The sequence below is a fragment of the Mirounga leonina genome, unplaced genomic scaffold (genome assembly GCF_011800145.1).
Source record: "Mirounga leonina isolate KUSES-001 unplaced genomic scaffold, KU_Mleo_1.0 Mir_353, whole genome shotgun sequence".
In the NCBI taxonomy this organism is placed as follows: Eukaryota; Metazoa; Chordata; class Mammalia; order Carnivora; family Phocidae; genus Mirounga; species Mirounga leonina.
In genome coordinates, this window is record NW_023270699.1 from 3,363,089 (window position 1) to 3,380,380 (window position 17,292).

General features: G+C 58.5%; 1 protein-coding gene across 1 annotated transcript in view; it reads right to left on the reverse strand.

Annotated features, from left to right (window-relative positions):
- PDE9A (phosphodiesterase 9A) overlaps positions 1 to 16,794 on the reverse strand; it is a 92,590-nt gene extending 75,796 nt beyond the window's left edge. The window contains exon 1 of the mRNA XM_035030111.1: positions 16,687 to 16,794. Coding sequence (XP_034886002.1) covers positions 16,687 to 16,755 — 69 coding nt within the window. The 5' untranslated portion in view covers positions 16,756 to 16,794. The remainder of the gene's footprint in view (positions 1 to 16,686) is intronic.
- Positions 16,795 to 17,292: the final 498 nt, after the last annotated feature.

Sequence of the window (17,292 nt, forward strand, 5' to 3'; positions counted from 1 at the left end):
TCTCTTCCACCACCTGCACCATCTCTACCATCACCTCCACCACCACCTCCTCCACCACCTGCACCATCTCTGCCATCACCTCCTCCATCACCTCCACCACCACCTCCTCCCACCACCTGCCATCACCTCCTCCACCACCAGCACCATCTCTGCCATCACCACCTCCACCATGACTTCCTCCACCACCAGGATCACCACACCAACAACACCTCCTCCACCACCAGCATTACCTCCACCATCACCAGCATCACCACAGCACCAGCACTCCCACCATCACCACCGCCTAACAGAATTGAGCCTATGCTTGGGCCAGAACCTGAGCCAAATGCCTTACAAGTCCTGTGACCCCGGGTCCTCATAAGAACCTCATAAGCTTGGTGTCACCATCACCCCTCACACAGATGAGGACTCTAAGCCACAGAGAGAGAAGAAGCTGGCCTGGCCTGGCCAGGGTGGTCCCACATGCAAACCCGGAGCCTCCCTGGCTCTAAGCCCAGAGACGGATGCTGTGCTGACAGGAGAGCTCTAGCGGAGGTCTGCATGGGAGGTAAGTCACTTGCCCATAATTATGTATGCATTCTCTGTTTGCCTTGTTTTCCAGTTGCTGGTATTTCCGATGGCATACCTGGAACAAATATTGACTTAGGCTCCCCTCCCAGAGGAAAATAAACCAATTCAAATTCCTTATCTTTTGTCTACCAAGTTGTGATTTGTTTTCTGTAGCTTCTATTACCTACTAAGGTTTTACATACATGTCTATAAGCTCTTATAAGGCTTTGTCTGCCCTTGAAGGAAATCAGAGTATTTCAGTCTGGCACCTGGATCTCACGCCCCAGCTCCAGGAATTAGAACTCAACCCGACCAGTCCAGAGAACAGCCAATTTACGACACATCCGTGGATTCACAACTTTTCTATCTTTGGGGGAGTTAAAAGGCAAATTCCCATTGGCTTATTAGTGCCCAAGAATTACAAGTGTTTAATACAGAAGACAGGCTAAACAGAGATCAAGACCAAAATCCCACCTTTTATGTTTTTTTTTTTTTTAAGATTTTATTTATTTATTTGACAGAGAGAGAGACACCGAGAGCAGGAACACAAGCAGGGGGAGCGGGAGAGGGAGAAGCAGGCTTCCCGCCGAGCAGGGAGCCTGACGTGGGGCTCGATCCCTGGACCCTGGGATCATGACCTGAACCGAAGGCAACTGCTTAATGACTGAGCCACCCAGGCGCCCCCCTGCCTTTTTTTTTAATACTCAGGAAATAAATGCATGACACTGAGGCCAAGATTGTAGGCTATCTACCTCTCTCTCCTTCTATGTGCATCTGCAATCTGTCTGCAATTCTCCTCTAATTATAAATTTCATAGACATATAAACTTGAGCATATTGTTCACCCCATGTTGCTCCTTGTTTTTAGTACACTTAAGGATAACGTCACAGTCAGAATGGATTACAGTTAACCGCTAGGCAGGCAATCCCTAAAATAAACTCTGTATTAGGCTTCATTTCCCTTTCCAAGTTAGGAGGTATTTTTCTGGTCACTGTGTTTGAAAAGGATATAAAATAATAGCAGAAACTACCATTTATTACTATGGGCCAGACTCATTGCATACATTCTTCTAGAGAAGAGAAGCTCCAGGGGTGCCTGGTGGGCTCAGTCGGTGAAGGACCTGCCTCATGATTTTGGCTCAGGTCATGGTTTCAGGGTCGTGAGATCGAGCCCCGTGTCGGGCTCCGCACTGGGCATCGAACCTGCTTGAGGATTCTCTCTCGCCCTCTGCCTCTGCCCCTCCCCCTCACATGCCCGTGCATGCTCTCTGTCTCTCAAATAAATACATAAAATCCTTAAGAAGTTCTGTACGCTGGAAATCCTGGAGCGCCGGCAGCAGCAGAGCCCTACCCCCCACTGCCACCCCAGCCACCAGCTCGGACCCAGCCCACGGGTCTGCACCCCGGCCTCCCCGCCTGCTGGGGTGGTCGTAAGCTCACTGTAGACATCATTCTGCGTCATCTGTGTGCATTTCAGAGTGCATCCCTAACATCCAAGATCCTTGCTTATGGTTCAAGATAGCCGCAGTGTGATTTTCACACGGAAAGGAAATTAACGAGAATCTCCCTTATCACTCCTCAGCCACTTATGTCTTCATCCACATCTCTATATCTCTGTACATCTATATGTCTGTACCTGTGTTTTTAGGGCATGCCTTAAGGATCAGAAGTAGTATGTATTCTTCACCAAATAAATGGCAGGAATGGAAAGGGGATGAAACACGTGGATAGAAAGAGACTTAAGGAGACAGCAAATAAACAGAGTGCATGGCCAGGTTTGGATCCTGACTTGAAAACGTGTGTGTGTGTGTGTGTGTGTGTGTGTGAGAGAGAGAGAGAGAGAGGGAGAGAGATGGTTCCCTTTCCTTTCTTTGCCATTCTTTGGTGAAGAACACATATAGTCTTTGGTCCTTAAAGCATGTCTTGAAGGTGGGTGTCATTCTTCCCAATTTGTAGCTATTAAGGTTCAGAGAGTTTCAGGAACGTTTCCAAAGTCACGCAGCAAGTGAGCAGCAACATGATGGTGATGAACAGGAAGGGCGGGGTGATGGTCGGCAAGGGAGCCGTGAGGGACGGCTCGGGGTGACAAGCCGCTGTGGGACGATGGAGGCCACAGTGTGGGAGGCCACCCAGCGCTCCGATGGAGCTCAGATGCAGCACGGGTACAAAGCTTCCCGGAATTGTGGGAGACCTAGTTTGGGGCAAACCACAGGGGGGCCCCCGAATACCGACCTCTCTGCCCTTGCAGAGCCCTTCCCTCCTCAAGGTGGGGCAATACCAGCTCCACCTGCTTCGAGGCGCCGTAAGCCCCCAGGGGGAAGTCTCTGCACTGAGCCCGAGAGGCTGGAGAGACCATCCCATCCCGTGGGAAGACCTTTCCCTGAAGTCTGCACTGTGGGGCACAGAACCCGAAGCCAGCCTTCCTGGGTCCACCCCCAGCTCTGCCTGCACCCTGGGGCCGTGGGCAAATTCTTTATCGCACACTCTCCGCATCTGCAACATGTGGCAGATGCTGGTCACCTCTATAAAATCCTTAGAAAGGTATGTGGTACGTAGCGGGCACTGTACAAAATCTGCTGGGCAGGTGCTATCCCCACTTCACAGATGTGGAATCTGAGGGTCAGGATCATACAGCTGGCATAGGGCAGGGCCAGCCGCAAACCCCAGCCTGCCCGTCCCAGGGCTGCTGCGTAAGCGACAAGCTGATGGCGGGGGAGGGCGTGGGGGGCGTGGGGGGCGTGGGGGCCGAGTGATCTGCAGCATACCACGGCCTCCCAAACCCACCTCTTTATCAAGCATCTTCTCTCAGCTCCGGCACACAGGAAGCCCTCAACGAACGTCTCTGAGGTGAAAGGGTTTGGGAGGCACTTTTGCTCAGCACCCCACGAGTTCACTCCATCCAAACGAACAGCAAAACTTGGTGTGGGAGGGGAGAGACAGCTAAGGCCCTGCTTGGGGTATGCGGCCGGCCGGCAGGCAGGTGACCGGTCCGTGGAGGCGGGCGGGCCCGGAGGGACGGGAGGCACACTGGGCTGCCAGTGAAGGGAAGGTGCCATCCCCTCACTGCGCCCCGCTCCCACTCCAGACCCATGATCCCACTGGCTTTCGGGGATATGGGAGGAGCCTTGGGAACAGGACGTGTGGCACAGTCTGAGGCCAGAAGCCCGCAGAACGGCATGGAAAAGGGCTCTGTAGCACCCTTCTCAACCTTACGTGGCCACGTCTCTGCAGATTAGATGAAGGATCCTGGGATGAGATGAGCCTGGATCACCTCGGGGGGCGGGGGTGCTTAAGTGAAGTCACAAGGCGGCAGAGAGATGTGAAGACGAATAGAGAGTTCTGAAGGCACCCGAGCGGTGTGGCCACGAGCCAAAGCGTGCTGACAGCCCCCAGGAGCGGGAGAGCAAGGAACGGCTTCCCCCTAGAACCTCTAGGCCAGTGAGGCTCTGCCAACGCCTTGATTCTGGTCCAGCGACGTGGATCCTGGACTCCGGCCTCCAGAACTTCGAGAGAATAAACCCGTGCTGTCTGCAGTCGGGCTGACAGTGGGAATGTGCCACGGCGGCCCCGGGAGCTGACGCAGCCCTGGGCGCTCAGGCTGGACTCTCTGCAGGGACCAGGAATCCCTGAAGCTCGTGGGAGGCTCGGAGCGCATCTGTGATGGGGAGCACACTCCGGGAGGGGCCACTGGGGACGGATTACAGGCGGGAGGCCCGCCCCCTTGTCCCCTCACAAGAGCTGACGTGGGCTTGGGCTGGAGCAGGGGGTGGGGAGGCTGGGGAAGAACAGTCTGGCCACGCGGGGACATTCCTGTCCTGGCTGACGACGTTCTTTAGCAGGACACAGCTACGCAGACTGTGTAAACCCGTCCAGCTCAGGCTCTGGGCTGCTTGGGCTCGGCGGCATCTCGGGGCCCGTGTCCCCGCGCCTGCGTCTGCGAGGGTCCAAGGCTTCCTCCGCCCAGGACCCGTTCGTCACGGCAGGTCCGTCCCACCGCTCCCTGTCACTCTTCTGGGTCGCTCTGTTTTGTTTTTCTACTTCAGGCGTCTGAGGTCACTCTCCCCGGTTATAAATAATGGATCGCAGGGGACTGAAAGTGCAAAGAGCAGACAGCTGGAAGGGCAAGAAACGTGCGCGTACGTGGAGCACCCTTCCAAGGACGGCTTCAAGTGAGGACATTTCCAAAGGGGTCTCTCTGGTTTCAACTGGCTTTGCTTCTTGAGTTCCCATTCAAATAAGAGGTGGCTCCTGATGCCCCGCCCTTGCTTTTCCCGGAGCTGGGCCCTCACCCAGCTCTCCCGCCTAACCTGTGCCCCTCCCCTCAAGGTCTTCGTCCAGCTCTGCTGTATCAGGGGTCTGAGTGTGGGCCAGTGAGACCCGTCCTGGGGTCCAGGCTTCTTCGTGCCCGGGGGGAGGGGCTGCGGGGAGTACCACCCACGGGAGACCCCAGCATGCAGCCCTCAGCTGCGTTGGGCAGGGCCGAGGGGGTGGCGGCGGGTGAAAAGACATGGGGGAGACCTAGCCTGGGAGGCAGGAAAGCCCTCCTCAACTGAGACCCCGAGCTCTGGCACCTTGGAAAGTGAGCACCACCGCTCCCATCCTCTTTACCAGATGGAACAACATAGGGGAGCACCAGTGTGCAGCCGAGGGGCTGTTGGTGAGGGAGCTGGTCCTGCATGAGCCTCCTTGGGGCGGGCCGACAGGTGGCCGCGGAGGCCTTGGCCAAATGGCAGGTATTGGCCCTGAGGTTGGGGGTGGGGAGCAAACCCTGAGGATTCTGGGTGACTTAGGGCTTACGGCCCTTTCAGGAGAACCTGTCAAGGCTTTGGGAGGAGGGTGATGCATCTTCTGGCTTGAGCCAGGGGACCGTGACTTCTTTCCAGAGGAATCCACTTGTCAGCACTATCTCCTTATCTGGGTATTTTCAAGTAATCCTGGAAATCATTCACCACCCCTGACCTTCTTGAGACCCATGCTGGAGTCTGCACTTGCATGAAACCCGGAATCCACACCATGAGCAAAGGTAGTCCAGAATGAGCTGGAGAAGCAGGTCAAGTTTCCACGTCCTTCTGTCCACCTCCCCTCGGCAGGCCTGGGAAGCAAACCCCACTTCCTCCCGTTAATGGCGGCCATGGGGACCCTCCCTGCACCACTCACTTTACAAGGCCACTTTGTTCCAAGGGCATGAGGCAGGCAAGAGGAGGGAGGGGCATGTTTTTATTCAAAGTTCTTTTTCATGAAATGCCTCAAATAAACTATAACTTTAAATCCCCTTTGAAATAATTGTAATACCCCCAGAAGTTTTGGGGTTTGGATGGGGACACCTCATCCTGCAAGTCATGAGCTGGGGGCTGACATGGGCAGTGACAGAGCACAGGACAGCGTGGGCAGCGGACCTGAGGTCCTCATACAGCCACCTGGCAGGCCGTGGCGGGGGACAAGGAAATCCGAGAGACGTGGGAGAAAGTGGGCAGTTCAGGGCCATGGGAGTGGAGGAGAAGTCCTTCCTTCCTGCCTCCTTCCTGCCTCTTTTCCCTTTGCTCTTTATTGCCTTGAAATTTCATTAGAAAAACTGAACATGGTTTTTTGCCAGAAAAGAAGTGTCTCTGAGTGTAGGCAAGGGGCCTCGAGTCCAAGTCGGCCACGTGCCTGCTGCCGTGGGGGCTGCAGTGGCCTCCCCACCCTGCTTCTTGTCCTTCAGAGGCTGGCCTCCACCCGCCAGGCTGAGGCCTCGCGGGCCTCCTGCGGAGCTGCCACAGTCCCTCCAAAGGTCAGGGTTCTGCTCAGTGCCGTTGGACTTTGGGGGGGGGGCGGGTCATTGTGATGTAACCTCAGCTGGGGCCGTGTCTCCCCGGCCACGCTGAGCCACAGCCCTGCGTGCGGGCTCACTCTTCAGTTTGATGCCTGGGGCTTACAGCAGCTGGCTGAAAGCGGCCAACCCCCTGGCTCTTCTTTTTTTTAAGTTTTTTTTAAAGATTTTATTTATTTTTTTCTGACAGAGATCTAGAGCGCACAAGTAGGCAGAGAGGCAGGCAGATGGAGAGGGAGAAGCAGGGCTCTCTGCTGAGCAGGGAGCCCGATGTGGGGCTCGAACCCAGTACCCTGGGATCACGACCCGAGACGAAGGCAGACGCTTAACCAACTGAGCCACCCGGGTGACCGCCCCCCCCCCCCCACCGGCTCTTTCTTCCAGAAACCAAGCCCGGCCCTTAGGAGGGGCAGGTGAGGGGCGGGAGGCGCCACGAGGGCCCCTTTGGTGCCGGGACCCACCTTGGCTCTAGAGCGGCCTCTCCCGGCTGCCTGCTCTGTCCCTCTGGAGGACATGCCCAGGGCTCACTGCAGGGGCTGAGGCCGGATCAGAAATCCAGCCCCGGGAGTGTGGGGGGCAGGGGGGCGGGGATGGGGGTAGGGGGGCGGAGTGTTCCAGGAGGTCTGGCATCCAGCCTGTGGCCTCGGCTGCTTCTGCACAACACCCAGGAGATCCAGGGTCCCTCATCTCTGGAGAGACCAGTCACTTCTCAGCGCCTTCCCCGCCCCTCCCGCCAGGGCTGTCCGCCCCGCCGACGTCCAGACGCTACCTGGCCCTGTGTCCACACAGCTCTCCGAGGTTGGCACCCATTTCCTTCACCTGCTCAGCCTGGGGCCACCCAGCCCGGGTTCCAGAAATAGCTGTGGGGAAATCCACTGCTCCTACACTTCCCCACGCACTCCTTTGCTACGGAAGCGCCTCCCTGGACGCCGGCTCCTCGGAATACTCCAGGCTGGCTTTGCCGATGGGGCACAGACGCCTTCTCCCACCTCTGTTACTTGGGGCACAGCCTCCTAAACAACACACACAAAATGGGATCAAATACATGCGGGGACCACGGCCATGCGTCCGGGTGTCTCCAAGGAGGGGGTGTCCTTAAGTCTCAGGGGTTCCAAATGTCCAGGCATCATTGGCCATCACTGGGGTCACGTTTCCCAGCCCCTCTGGTGTCTGTTCTGGGCTCTGGATGTTCTGTGATCCATAGTGGCGGCGAGATGTGTTAGCCTTCAGAAGCTCCACCGAGAGGTCTCAGAGTACGTACGAACCTTTAACCACAGCTCACATCTTCACTTTTCCCTGCGTGAAGTTTACAGGACACAACTCTGAGCGAAATCATTCTGGGGGCTGCTCCCCAAGCGCCCCGGCCATGGCTCGAGCCCCAGCCTGGCTCCCAGCCACACCCCGCAGCTGTCCGCCCTCAGCTTTCCCGCACGCAAGCCCTGGGTTTGCTGCTCTCGCAAATGCCAATTCAACATCATTGAAGATCTCTAGATGATAATGTCAAAAGGCACTGCCTCTTTTTCTGTTATTTGTAAGGCTCTAAAAGTTTTTTTAAAAAAATTCCCTAAAGGCAGAAGCTGTGAGGACCAAGAGCTTGATCACCGGGTTCCATTAACTGCTTACAAAATACATCAGCCCCGTGTGTGACTGGCCCCCAGGATGACCAAGCTCCGGCCCCCCTACACCTCCCTTTGGTGGTGCTGACTGCGGGACGGGGGCAGCTTGTCCTCATGGTAGTGTTCCAAAGTCTGTGCCAAAGCCCGCCAACTCCTGCCATTCTACGGGTGGGCTCTGACTTTGTTTCCCCAAAGCACCCCACCTCCGCCTCCCCCAGGCCAGCCGTCTAGTGGTCAACGTGGCAGCGAGCCCCCCAGGGCCGCCGCTGACAGCAACTAGCCACACCCCCCGCCAGCGCAGCTCCCTTCAACAGCAAAATCACCGTTAAGGGCTGTGGGTACCACAACCACCCCCCTCTGGCAAAATAAATGAGGCTGAAGCCTGGATCGCTCATGCAACCGGAGAGCTGGTGTGCACGCGACGCTGGCTGTCCTAGTTCATCCACTCCTGCCTGCCTGAGCAGTCACCCCACCGCCCGCCCTCCTCACTGCAGTCCCCACAGCTCCATCTCTGAAACGGAGGAGAAATGAAAGGCATCTGTGGTCCCAGCTTCTGTGAAAAGACCAGGGGGACGAGGGTGGACCTGGGGCTACCCCAGGAAGCATGGGATCACGGAGCTGGGAACACCTCGGGGCTGGGCGGGCCCTGCATGTCACAGAGCACGCCTGGACACGGGGCCCCTTGCGGGGACTGACGGCCGGCTGCCCCACGGGCCACTTGCCAACCCAGGAGCACGAAGCCAGGGGTCTCCATAAGGCTCTCTCAACAAGACACGGAGATCTGACTGCCTTACATCCACAACACGAATAAATGAGTTACAAACAAATAAAAATAATAGGGACTTTAGTTAGCACTGGCCACGTAACTGGCCCCGTTTTAACACTGGACACACATTTACGCATTTAATCAGAACGACTGCATGAGGGAGATGCTCCCTTCACCCCACTTCACAGATGGAGTCACCGAGGCATGTCAGGAACTTGCCTGCACATGACCCTCTTCAAAGGCAGACACACTTGCCCCGGAACCCATGCTCTCGACCGTGACATCATGCTGCCAGTAAATGCGTGGAATGTCACTGAATCGGAGAGGCAGCCCCCTCCCTGAGCAGTTTACTCTCCCCGCCTGTAACATATCCCACCTCCCAGACCACATCACACACAACTCCTCAGATTCACACAACTGCGACCAGGAAACCATGGAGGGCTTTAGGGAGAAGAGTGTTTTCCGGAAAACACAATGATATACCCACTGCAATGAGGAAATAAGAATGTGAATGATTGAGCTCTAAAGACGATCAGGCAGGTTCACTGAGGATCAAACGAATAAACAGAACGTGGACAATACACTTGACGGAATATTATTCGGTCTTAAAAAGGAAGAAAACTGCCCCATGCCACAACGTGGACGAAACTTGAGGACACCATGCTCAGTGAAGTAAGCCAGCCACAGAAGGACAAACACCGTGTGACTCACTCACAGGAGGGACCCAGCGCAGTCAGACCCACAGGGACAGAGAGTAGGAGGTGGGTGCCAGGGGCCGGGGAGGGGCTGGGGAGTTCGCGTTTACCGGGGACAGAGTTTCGGTCTGGTAAGATGGAAAAGTTCAGGATGGATGGTGGGGACGGCTGCATAAGAATGTGAGTGTGTTCAGCGCCACGGAACCCGGAAATGGTTAAGATGGCAAATTTTATATGTATTTTGTTAAAATTAAAAAAAAGGCATGCGGGGCAACATCTAAAGCCAACTTGCTGAGACGTTCTGGCCCGAACTTAATCTTCTGGACCAGGTTTTCAGCAATGCTGTGAGATTCTGTTCAGGCCAATGCTCCCATCCGGTGATCAGCTTGGGGATCCGGGGAGCAGACGTGGAGCCGTGGTGGAGGTGAGGGGGACAGGCGGACAGGTGGGTGCGGTCAAGGCAAAGCAACCACACTGTCGACTGCAGAGATTGGTTTTTTTGAGGTTGCAAGTATCTGGGGCTGAGGAGCTGAGTGCTGTTTAGACAGTGGCCCACCACGTGACCGTATCCCAAACATGCCTAGGGAGGGATGCATGCATGCGTCCGTGTGGCCCGGGGGGCGCTGAGACACAGGGGGGCATCCTTCCTGGGGGTGGGACCAGCTGATGGGCTGCTGCTGTCTTGTGCAGGTGGGTACCTGGGGGTCCCTTTGTGTCTTCCGGGTACCCTCTTATCCCTTTTAGCTCTAGACGTCCGCCAGTTCCCAGTAGTGCAGGCTGCTGGGTCATCGGTGGCCCGGGAAGCAGGTGACCGGGTGCGGATGGCTCAGCCTCTGCCTTCTGCTGTGGGAAGGGCCTCGGGAGCAGCAAAGCCAGGACAGGGGTGTGGGAGCCCAGCCTCCAGTGAGCCAAGGCTCCCTGTGCACCCAGTCCCGCTGTCTGACCGCGGGGCAGTGTCCTGGGCTCCCTGTGGCTGGCTCTGCCATCAGCCGCTTGGCTGAGTCCGTTTCCTCTTTCATCTGCATGTCGGTTCACATCAGCCGTCTGACGGGGACACCATGCTCTTCGTCTGCTCTTGCTTCTCTTCCTGGATGACCAGAGCTGCACTCTGCACGTGTCTGAGGCCAGGCAGCCCTTAGCTCACAGCGGCTCTGGGGAGGCCGCCGGCCCTCCCGGCTCGGGGCTCACGTGGTCCTGTTTCCAGCAGCCTCTGCCAAGTTGGAGATGAAGGTGTCCTGGATAGTGGGCCCTGGGGGCCTGGGGCCTTAGTTCAGGCTCGCAGTGGGCTCGCAGAGATACCGACTGGGGACGGGAAGGAGCCCCAGCTCCTTCCACAGTGTGCTGGAGGGGGGAGGGAGCAAGGGCCTGCCAGCAGGACGTGCTGGCCGAGCCTCCCCGTGTGGCCAGCTCGCCAGCCCTGGGCACTTCGCACATTACTTAGTGCTATCTGCGGTCACCCAACGGGGGCGTTACTGCCCACTTAACCAAGGAGAAGGTGACTTCCCTCGGACCTCCCAGCTGTCAAGGGACAGAGCTGGGTCTGTGGGGCTGTTGATCCCTCCCCACTCGGTGTGGTCACCCCTCCAAGACAGGAGGAGCTGCACATAGTCTGAGAGACCGCCGTGTCATTATCTGTCAATCCTGATGACATTAGTGGGGTTCAGCCACGCCCCTCCCGGGGCCTCCAGATGTTGGGAACGAGGCTTTAGGCCAGGGCAAGTGGGAAGGAAGAGGGAGGCCAGCGTTCTCTGACTTCTCAGCGCCCAGGGCTAGGTAGAATTCGGAGAGGTTGCGTTTCCAAGAGTTTCTGTTTGCACAACACCTTCTGGGCCGATCTACTTGTTGAGCAAGAGGCTGAACACACGGTGTTCTTGTTAAATCTCACCTCCCAGCTCTGACCCAGCTGGAGACAGACGGGTCATCGTGAGCTCGGGGGCAGGCCTGGAGGCAAAATGCTTCCCCCATCGCCCGCAGACCATCTCCGGTTTTCTGCTGGAAACCAAGACGGTGTGGGATGACTCCCTTCTCCAAACTAGGAGTCCCCAGACTTCCCTGCGTTGCAATTAGCTTCTGTTACCATTTCAGTACCTGCGTAAATATCTTAAGCTATAAACATTTAAAGAAAGATAAGCAGACGGGGCTGGAACTGCGGGCGATGGCCGAGGGGTGCTCCCGTCCCCTGGCAGGGATGCAGGGCTAACAGGAACGCCCAAGTCCAGAGAACTCACCATGGGTCTGCCTAGCCAGTGCATCAGCCCTGTGCAAACCCAGGGAAGACCCCTCCGCTCCTGGGCTCCACTGGCTCGGAGTGTGGGCAGAGCAGGTGCGCACAACTTAAAGTGAAAGGGAATTGTCACCGGGCTTTGCTGGGTGGCAGGACAGACGTACTTTCCAGGACGGGGAAACGTGCCCATGAGTTGGGGGTCTCAAGGTCCTGCCGCGCTGACCACAAGGGACAAGACAGGGGCAGCTACACCCTTCAAGAATGGAAGACAGGACCGGCCTGAAGAAGCGCAGCAGCTTCTATTTGCACCAAAGGCAAGCAATGAAGGTAGACGAGCCTGAAGTCCCTTGGAGAGCGCAGGGCTGGAGCAGAGCAGAGGACAGAGGGAGGCAGGCGGGAGGAAGGGAGGTGGCTGGCAGGGCTGCAGAGGCCTGATCTCCAAGGGCGGGGGGAGGGCCCTGCCACAGAGGAAAACCGAGGGTCCAGGCCCTGTAGGCGCCAGTGGAAGGAACCAGGGGCGTACCCCGGAATCCCTGTCACAGCGGGCCCAGGCAGGGTGGACGCCGGCTCCCTGGGAGAAGACGGGAGCCCTGAGCGCACAGGGCCTGGGGAGGGGCTAGCAGTCAGCCGTGAACCGGGCACAGTCTTCTGCAGATAGTTCAACAACTTCCCAAGGTTGCTCTTCCCTTGGGTTTTCCTCATTCATTTCCTTGTTTTAGAGTAGAAACCACTTAACAGAGTCAAGTGGCTGTTGGCTGTCTTGGACCTGGGTTCCAGTGGCAGAGTAAGGCCGGGGTTCCTGCAGCAGCAAGACTGGGACAAGGACGCAGGAGCTCAGAGTGGCCGAAGGTGGTCCAGGCAGACTGCCATGTCCCTGAGCGGCCAGGGCAATGCACCAATGGAAGTGCTCCCTTCCAGAGCTGGTAGGAGCTCCAGAATGCCCATCCTTGTCCAGATGAGGCTTCTCAGCAGCTCCAGCCCAAAGCCAGGCCCCAAGGTCACGTGAACCCCTCACTCTTCTTCATTGGTAATGGTAAGGTCATCAAACGCATGCCTGGACGTGCTACCAGGCAGGGCCCCTCCTCCCCCCCACGCCAAGGGCACCACCCTGGCAGCCCCGGGACATCCCAGCTGAGTGCCCCCTCTCTCCGATGTACCGCGTGGGGAAGGGGAGAAAGGAACAGGTACTGAGGCCAGGGCCAGCGGAGGAAAGGAAAACGCAAACCATCTGGGCAAAGAAGAGAAGCAGCATCTTCTGGAGAAGAGTCCTGTGGAGCGGGGGTCCCCAGCTATCCAGCCTTGGGGACCCCGGCTCCCACTCCCTCCTCCTTCAACAGGAGCAGGGGAGGAGGCGTCAAGGGGACAGGCGTGTGGAGGTGAGTGAGGCTGTCCCCTTGGCCATCCAGCAGTTCCTAACCTGGGTACCCTAAGGCTTCCCAGTCTACAAAAAGTCCCTTTCCCCCACGCCGGGCCCCCCAAAGCCAGTCTTTACCAAGGAAGGGAGCCTATTCATCAAGCATCCCACTTCTGGCACACAGCCCTGCCCCACCAGCGGGGCCTGCCATGTCCTTCTGTCCGTCCACGGGCACCCTTCAACAGCTGTGGTTTACCATCTGTGAGCCCATCGCTCGGTGGGACAGGGTCGTGGGTATCACGTTCGCACGGGACCCAGCCCTCGGCACACAGCGGCTGTTCGATGGCTCCTCTAGAGAGCGGCCTAAGTGATGGGTCTTGTCCGGCCGATTCTACGACAAGCAGCACTACAGGGATCCCCACCTTACACAGAGGTTAGGGACCTCGCCCAGGCCACAGGGATGCAGGCGAGGCCCTGGGAGCAGCCGCAAGGCTCTCTGCTGCCTTTGTGGGGACCCAGTGGGGCGCAGGCTCGGAGGATAACCTCTGCCCTCCAAACCCGCCCCCCCCCCGCACAGCGCTGAAGGAAAGCCCGCAGATGGGAGCTCGATCCCCTCACGGCGGCCTGAGGATCCCCCAAATTCCCCCTGCTGGCCTCGCGCTGTGTCACCCTGGGTGAGCTGTGTGTCTGGAGTCTTCTTCATGTCAGAAGGCACTGAACTAGCTATCCGGGAGCTGCAGTGGTTTCTTCAAGCACCTGAGACACATCCAGTATCCAGTGTCACCACCCCACGTACGTCCTCAGACAGGGCAGGCGGCCTCCCTTCCGGTGACCTGGGACCGTTCCCCCTAAGCTTGGCTGGAGCACATTACACCTGCAGGAGTCACTGCTGTGAACGCTCTCCCCCCACATTGGTGCTCTCTCTGGGGGGGAGCGTGGGGCGCCCAAGAGAAGGTCACTGGAGGGGGAGAGGGCGGGGGAGACAAAGCAGAGCCTTAGCCCCTCCCCCACCCCCAGCGCGCCCGCCCCTCGGAAGCAACAGGGGTCTGTGTCCATGACCTTCCTGGGAGAAGCGCTGGGCAGGATAAAAGGGAGACAGAGCGGGGCTGAATCCAGTGCCTGGAGCCTTAAGGACGGAAAGCGTGGCCACAGAAAGCATTGCTGGAAATGCTCTCAGCAGAGACACTTTCGGTCCCCACCATGCTGCCGGGTGTGCGGTGAGGGCCCCGTTGTCCTTTTCCAGCACGTGCTTGGAAATCCCAGATGCTTCGGCTCTCAACCACGGCTAGAAGTCCAGCTAGAGCCTCCACCAGAGTCAACAGCGCAGGCAGAGGGCGCAGAGCCCGGTCAAGAACCGCTAACAGGCCTCGCGGCCACGGGCGAGGTTTAGACCACAGCCTACTCGGGCTCCCCCTCCCCTGTCTGTATCAGCGAAAGGCCACTGTGGACAGAGAGAGGGACCCACCTGTTCCCGCAGTACCCCACGCACTCTGGTCATACGGTCTTGTGTCCTTCTCAGGACGGTCTATAAAGCAGAGACTGCCGTCCCACTCTACGGAGGGGGAGGCCAGCTCAGAGCTGCCCGCGGACTTGCTCAAGACCACAGAAAGTAGGGGAGCCGGCACTCAGCGGCAGATCTGGCCCCTCCCGAGGCCACAGCCTCTCTCCTGAATGCAGGTGTGCCTCCAGGGCTGTTTTTCCAGAGGTCACCCCAACCTCAGGTGTGTCACCTTCTCAAAACCAGCCTGCTTGCCACGCGGGCAGAGCTTGCCAGACTCAGTGCTCACCTCCCACCCTCTGGCGCCTCTCTGCCACTTCTTACCCACTTCCAATCCAGCTTCTCGGGGAGACCTTTGGGAAGTTCTCGGGAAGAAGCTGTCACTTCTGACCCAGTGGCGGGCATCTCATCTCATCTCTTTCAAAAAGATGAAAATAGGCCAATCTCTTGAGAATTCTCATCTGGTGGGGTAGGAGTGTGTGTGCTTGTGCAGATGTGTGCACGCGCACTTGTTTGCACATGCGTGTGTCGGCGTGTGGGTTTGCTCTTGTGAGCATGTGTGGTTCATGCACACGTGTGCGTATCCGTGTATGTGTGTGCAACATGGTTTCATGTGCGTGTTGTGTGAACACGTATGTGCACACGTGTGGGCATGTTTGTGCACGCGTGTCTGCAGCACAGGGAGGTATTCAGCCGAGAGTCATTTCTACCTTTGAGGGGGCTGTTAAGTCCCTGCTCAGTCACAGGTGCTGAGTCCTGGAAGTCAGGGGACCGGAGTCCAGTCCTCCGTCTGCCGCTGACCAACTGCCTAGCACTGACGAACAAGAGGCTTGACAACCTGGCCTTGCAGACTCTTCCTGTTCCCTGCTCTCTGATTCTATTAAAGCGGGCGCTGGTGGGGGAGGGGCAGTTCTCACTTCCTGGGATGGAGACGGGGATGGGAGAGTGAGGGTGGCTTCTGGCAAGCCTATCAGCTGGCAGAGGCACTCCAGAGATCTCTGGAGACTCCCCCCGCTTCCCCCGCCTCATGCCTGCTCTGTCACTGGCTGGGGCATCCCTCCCTGGCTTCCCGGCAGGGGGCGGGGGGGGGGGTGCTCCTTGAGAAGAGCAAGGGGATTGGTGGCAGCTTCCCTGAAATGTCCAGCTGAAGTTTGGGAGTGATTCCTCACTATGGTTTTTCCCGGTGGGGGGGTGGTTCTGGAGGAGCTAAAAATCCCCCCTCCAAGCCAGCTTTCTTATTGTGCCTCTCTGCCAATCAGGAACATGGGCCCAGGACGCTCTGGACTCAGGCCAGGGGCTTAGCAAGGGAGGGGCCAGGAACAAAGAGGGTCTGCTGGGAAGCCTCTCCTATGAGAGTCAAGTTGGTTAGGGACCCTGGACATCTGGAGGGCTTCATGCCTCCAGAGAAGGGCAGAGAGACCACAGGGCTGGTCTGGCCTGTCCCTCAGTCTCTCTGTGGGCCCAGGAGGTAGAGCAGCCTCAAGGAGCCCCCTCTGCTGTCAGAGCTGACCATCTGTCCAGTGGGGTACAGGGAGCGGGGGGTGGGGGGCTCCCGAGCGCAGCCCCTGCTCCCCAAACCCGCCCCCCCACCTGCTCCCCCCTGGCCAGGAAGCACCACCCCTGGGTGGGGGGCTGCGTACTCGGTCACCCTCCGTGCCTCAGTCACCACCCCTGCCTGGGGACCACGTCCCGCAGGGCAGCCCAGGGGCTCTGCGGCGCGTCTGCTCTGGGAAATGAAAGGCTTCATGCACCAGCCTCTGAACATACAAACTCAGCCTGATGAGATTTGTTACAAAGAAAGCTCTGCCCGTGAAGTGGAAAAAAATACCCCCTTGTGGGTCGCCCCTTTCCATGGGGGGTGGGGGGCGGCGCGTGGGGACAGCAGCTCCGCAGAGCCCTGCTGCCCCCAGCCCAAGTTGTCAGAGGCTGCAGCCCGGACCCAGGACGCGCGGACGCACAGACGACGGCCCTCCACACGGGCGCCCTCCGTCGCTGCGCCAGGTTCCCCACCCGCCGCTGCGACCCCCGCGCCGTCACCCGGGGAGGGGCCCCTGCGCGGGATCGCACGGTGGGGGCCAAGCACAGCGCTGCGGGCGAGGGCGTGAGCAGCGGGGTGGGGGCACACAGCGGGTGGGGGGCTCGCACCCGAGGCCGCGGGTGCGGGGGGGGAGGCTACCTTCTGAATGCGCCCATCGATGTCCAAGTAGATGGCCTTGGGCCGGTAGCTGGAGGAGCCGGATCCCATCTTGCGCCGAGCGGCTGCACTTGGACTTTTTACTGTACTTTCTCGACGCCAGCCGCCGCGGGGAGGGCGGGGAGTGGGAGGGAGGAGGGGGCGGCGGCGGCGGCAGGACGGGGAGACCAGCCAACCAGAGCGCCGCCGCCGCACGGTGCGGTTCGGGCCGCCGCCTCTGGCGCGCGCGTCCAGGCTCGTGCTCCGCCTCCAGCCTCGGCCTCCCTCCTCCCCCTCCTCCCTCCCCCTCCCCCTCCCACCCCCTCTTTCCCTCCTCCGCCTCCCGCTTCCTCCCTATCCCTCCTCTTCCCTCCCTCCTGCTCCTTTCCCTTCCCTCCTCCCCCTTCCTCCATTCCCACATTAAGGCACACCCCCTCTTCTTCCGTTTGACTCCAGCCGCCTTGGGGATAGGGCCAAGTGAGAAGCCTAGCTCCAAGCGACCCCTGGACAGATGCCCATAGCAGGTGACCCCCCTGGCTACAGAGTTGGTCACCTTCCCAACTGCCAGAAATTCCCAGGGCGACCCCCTCTGGCTGCAGGCTGGTCACC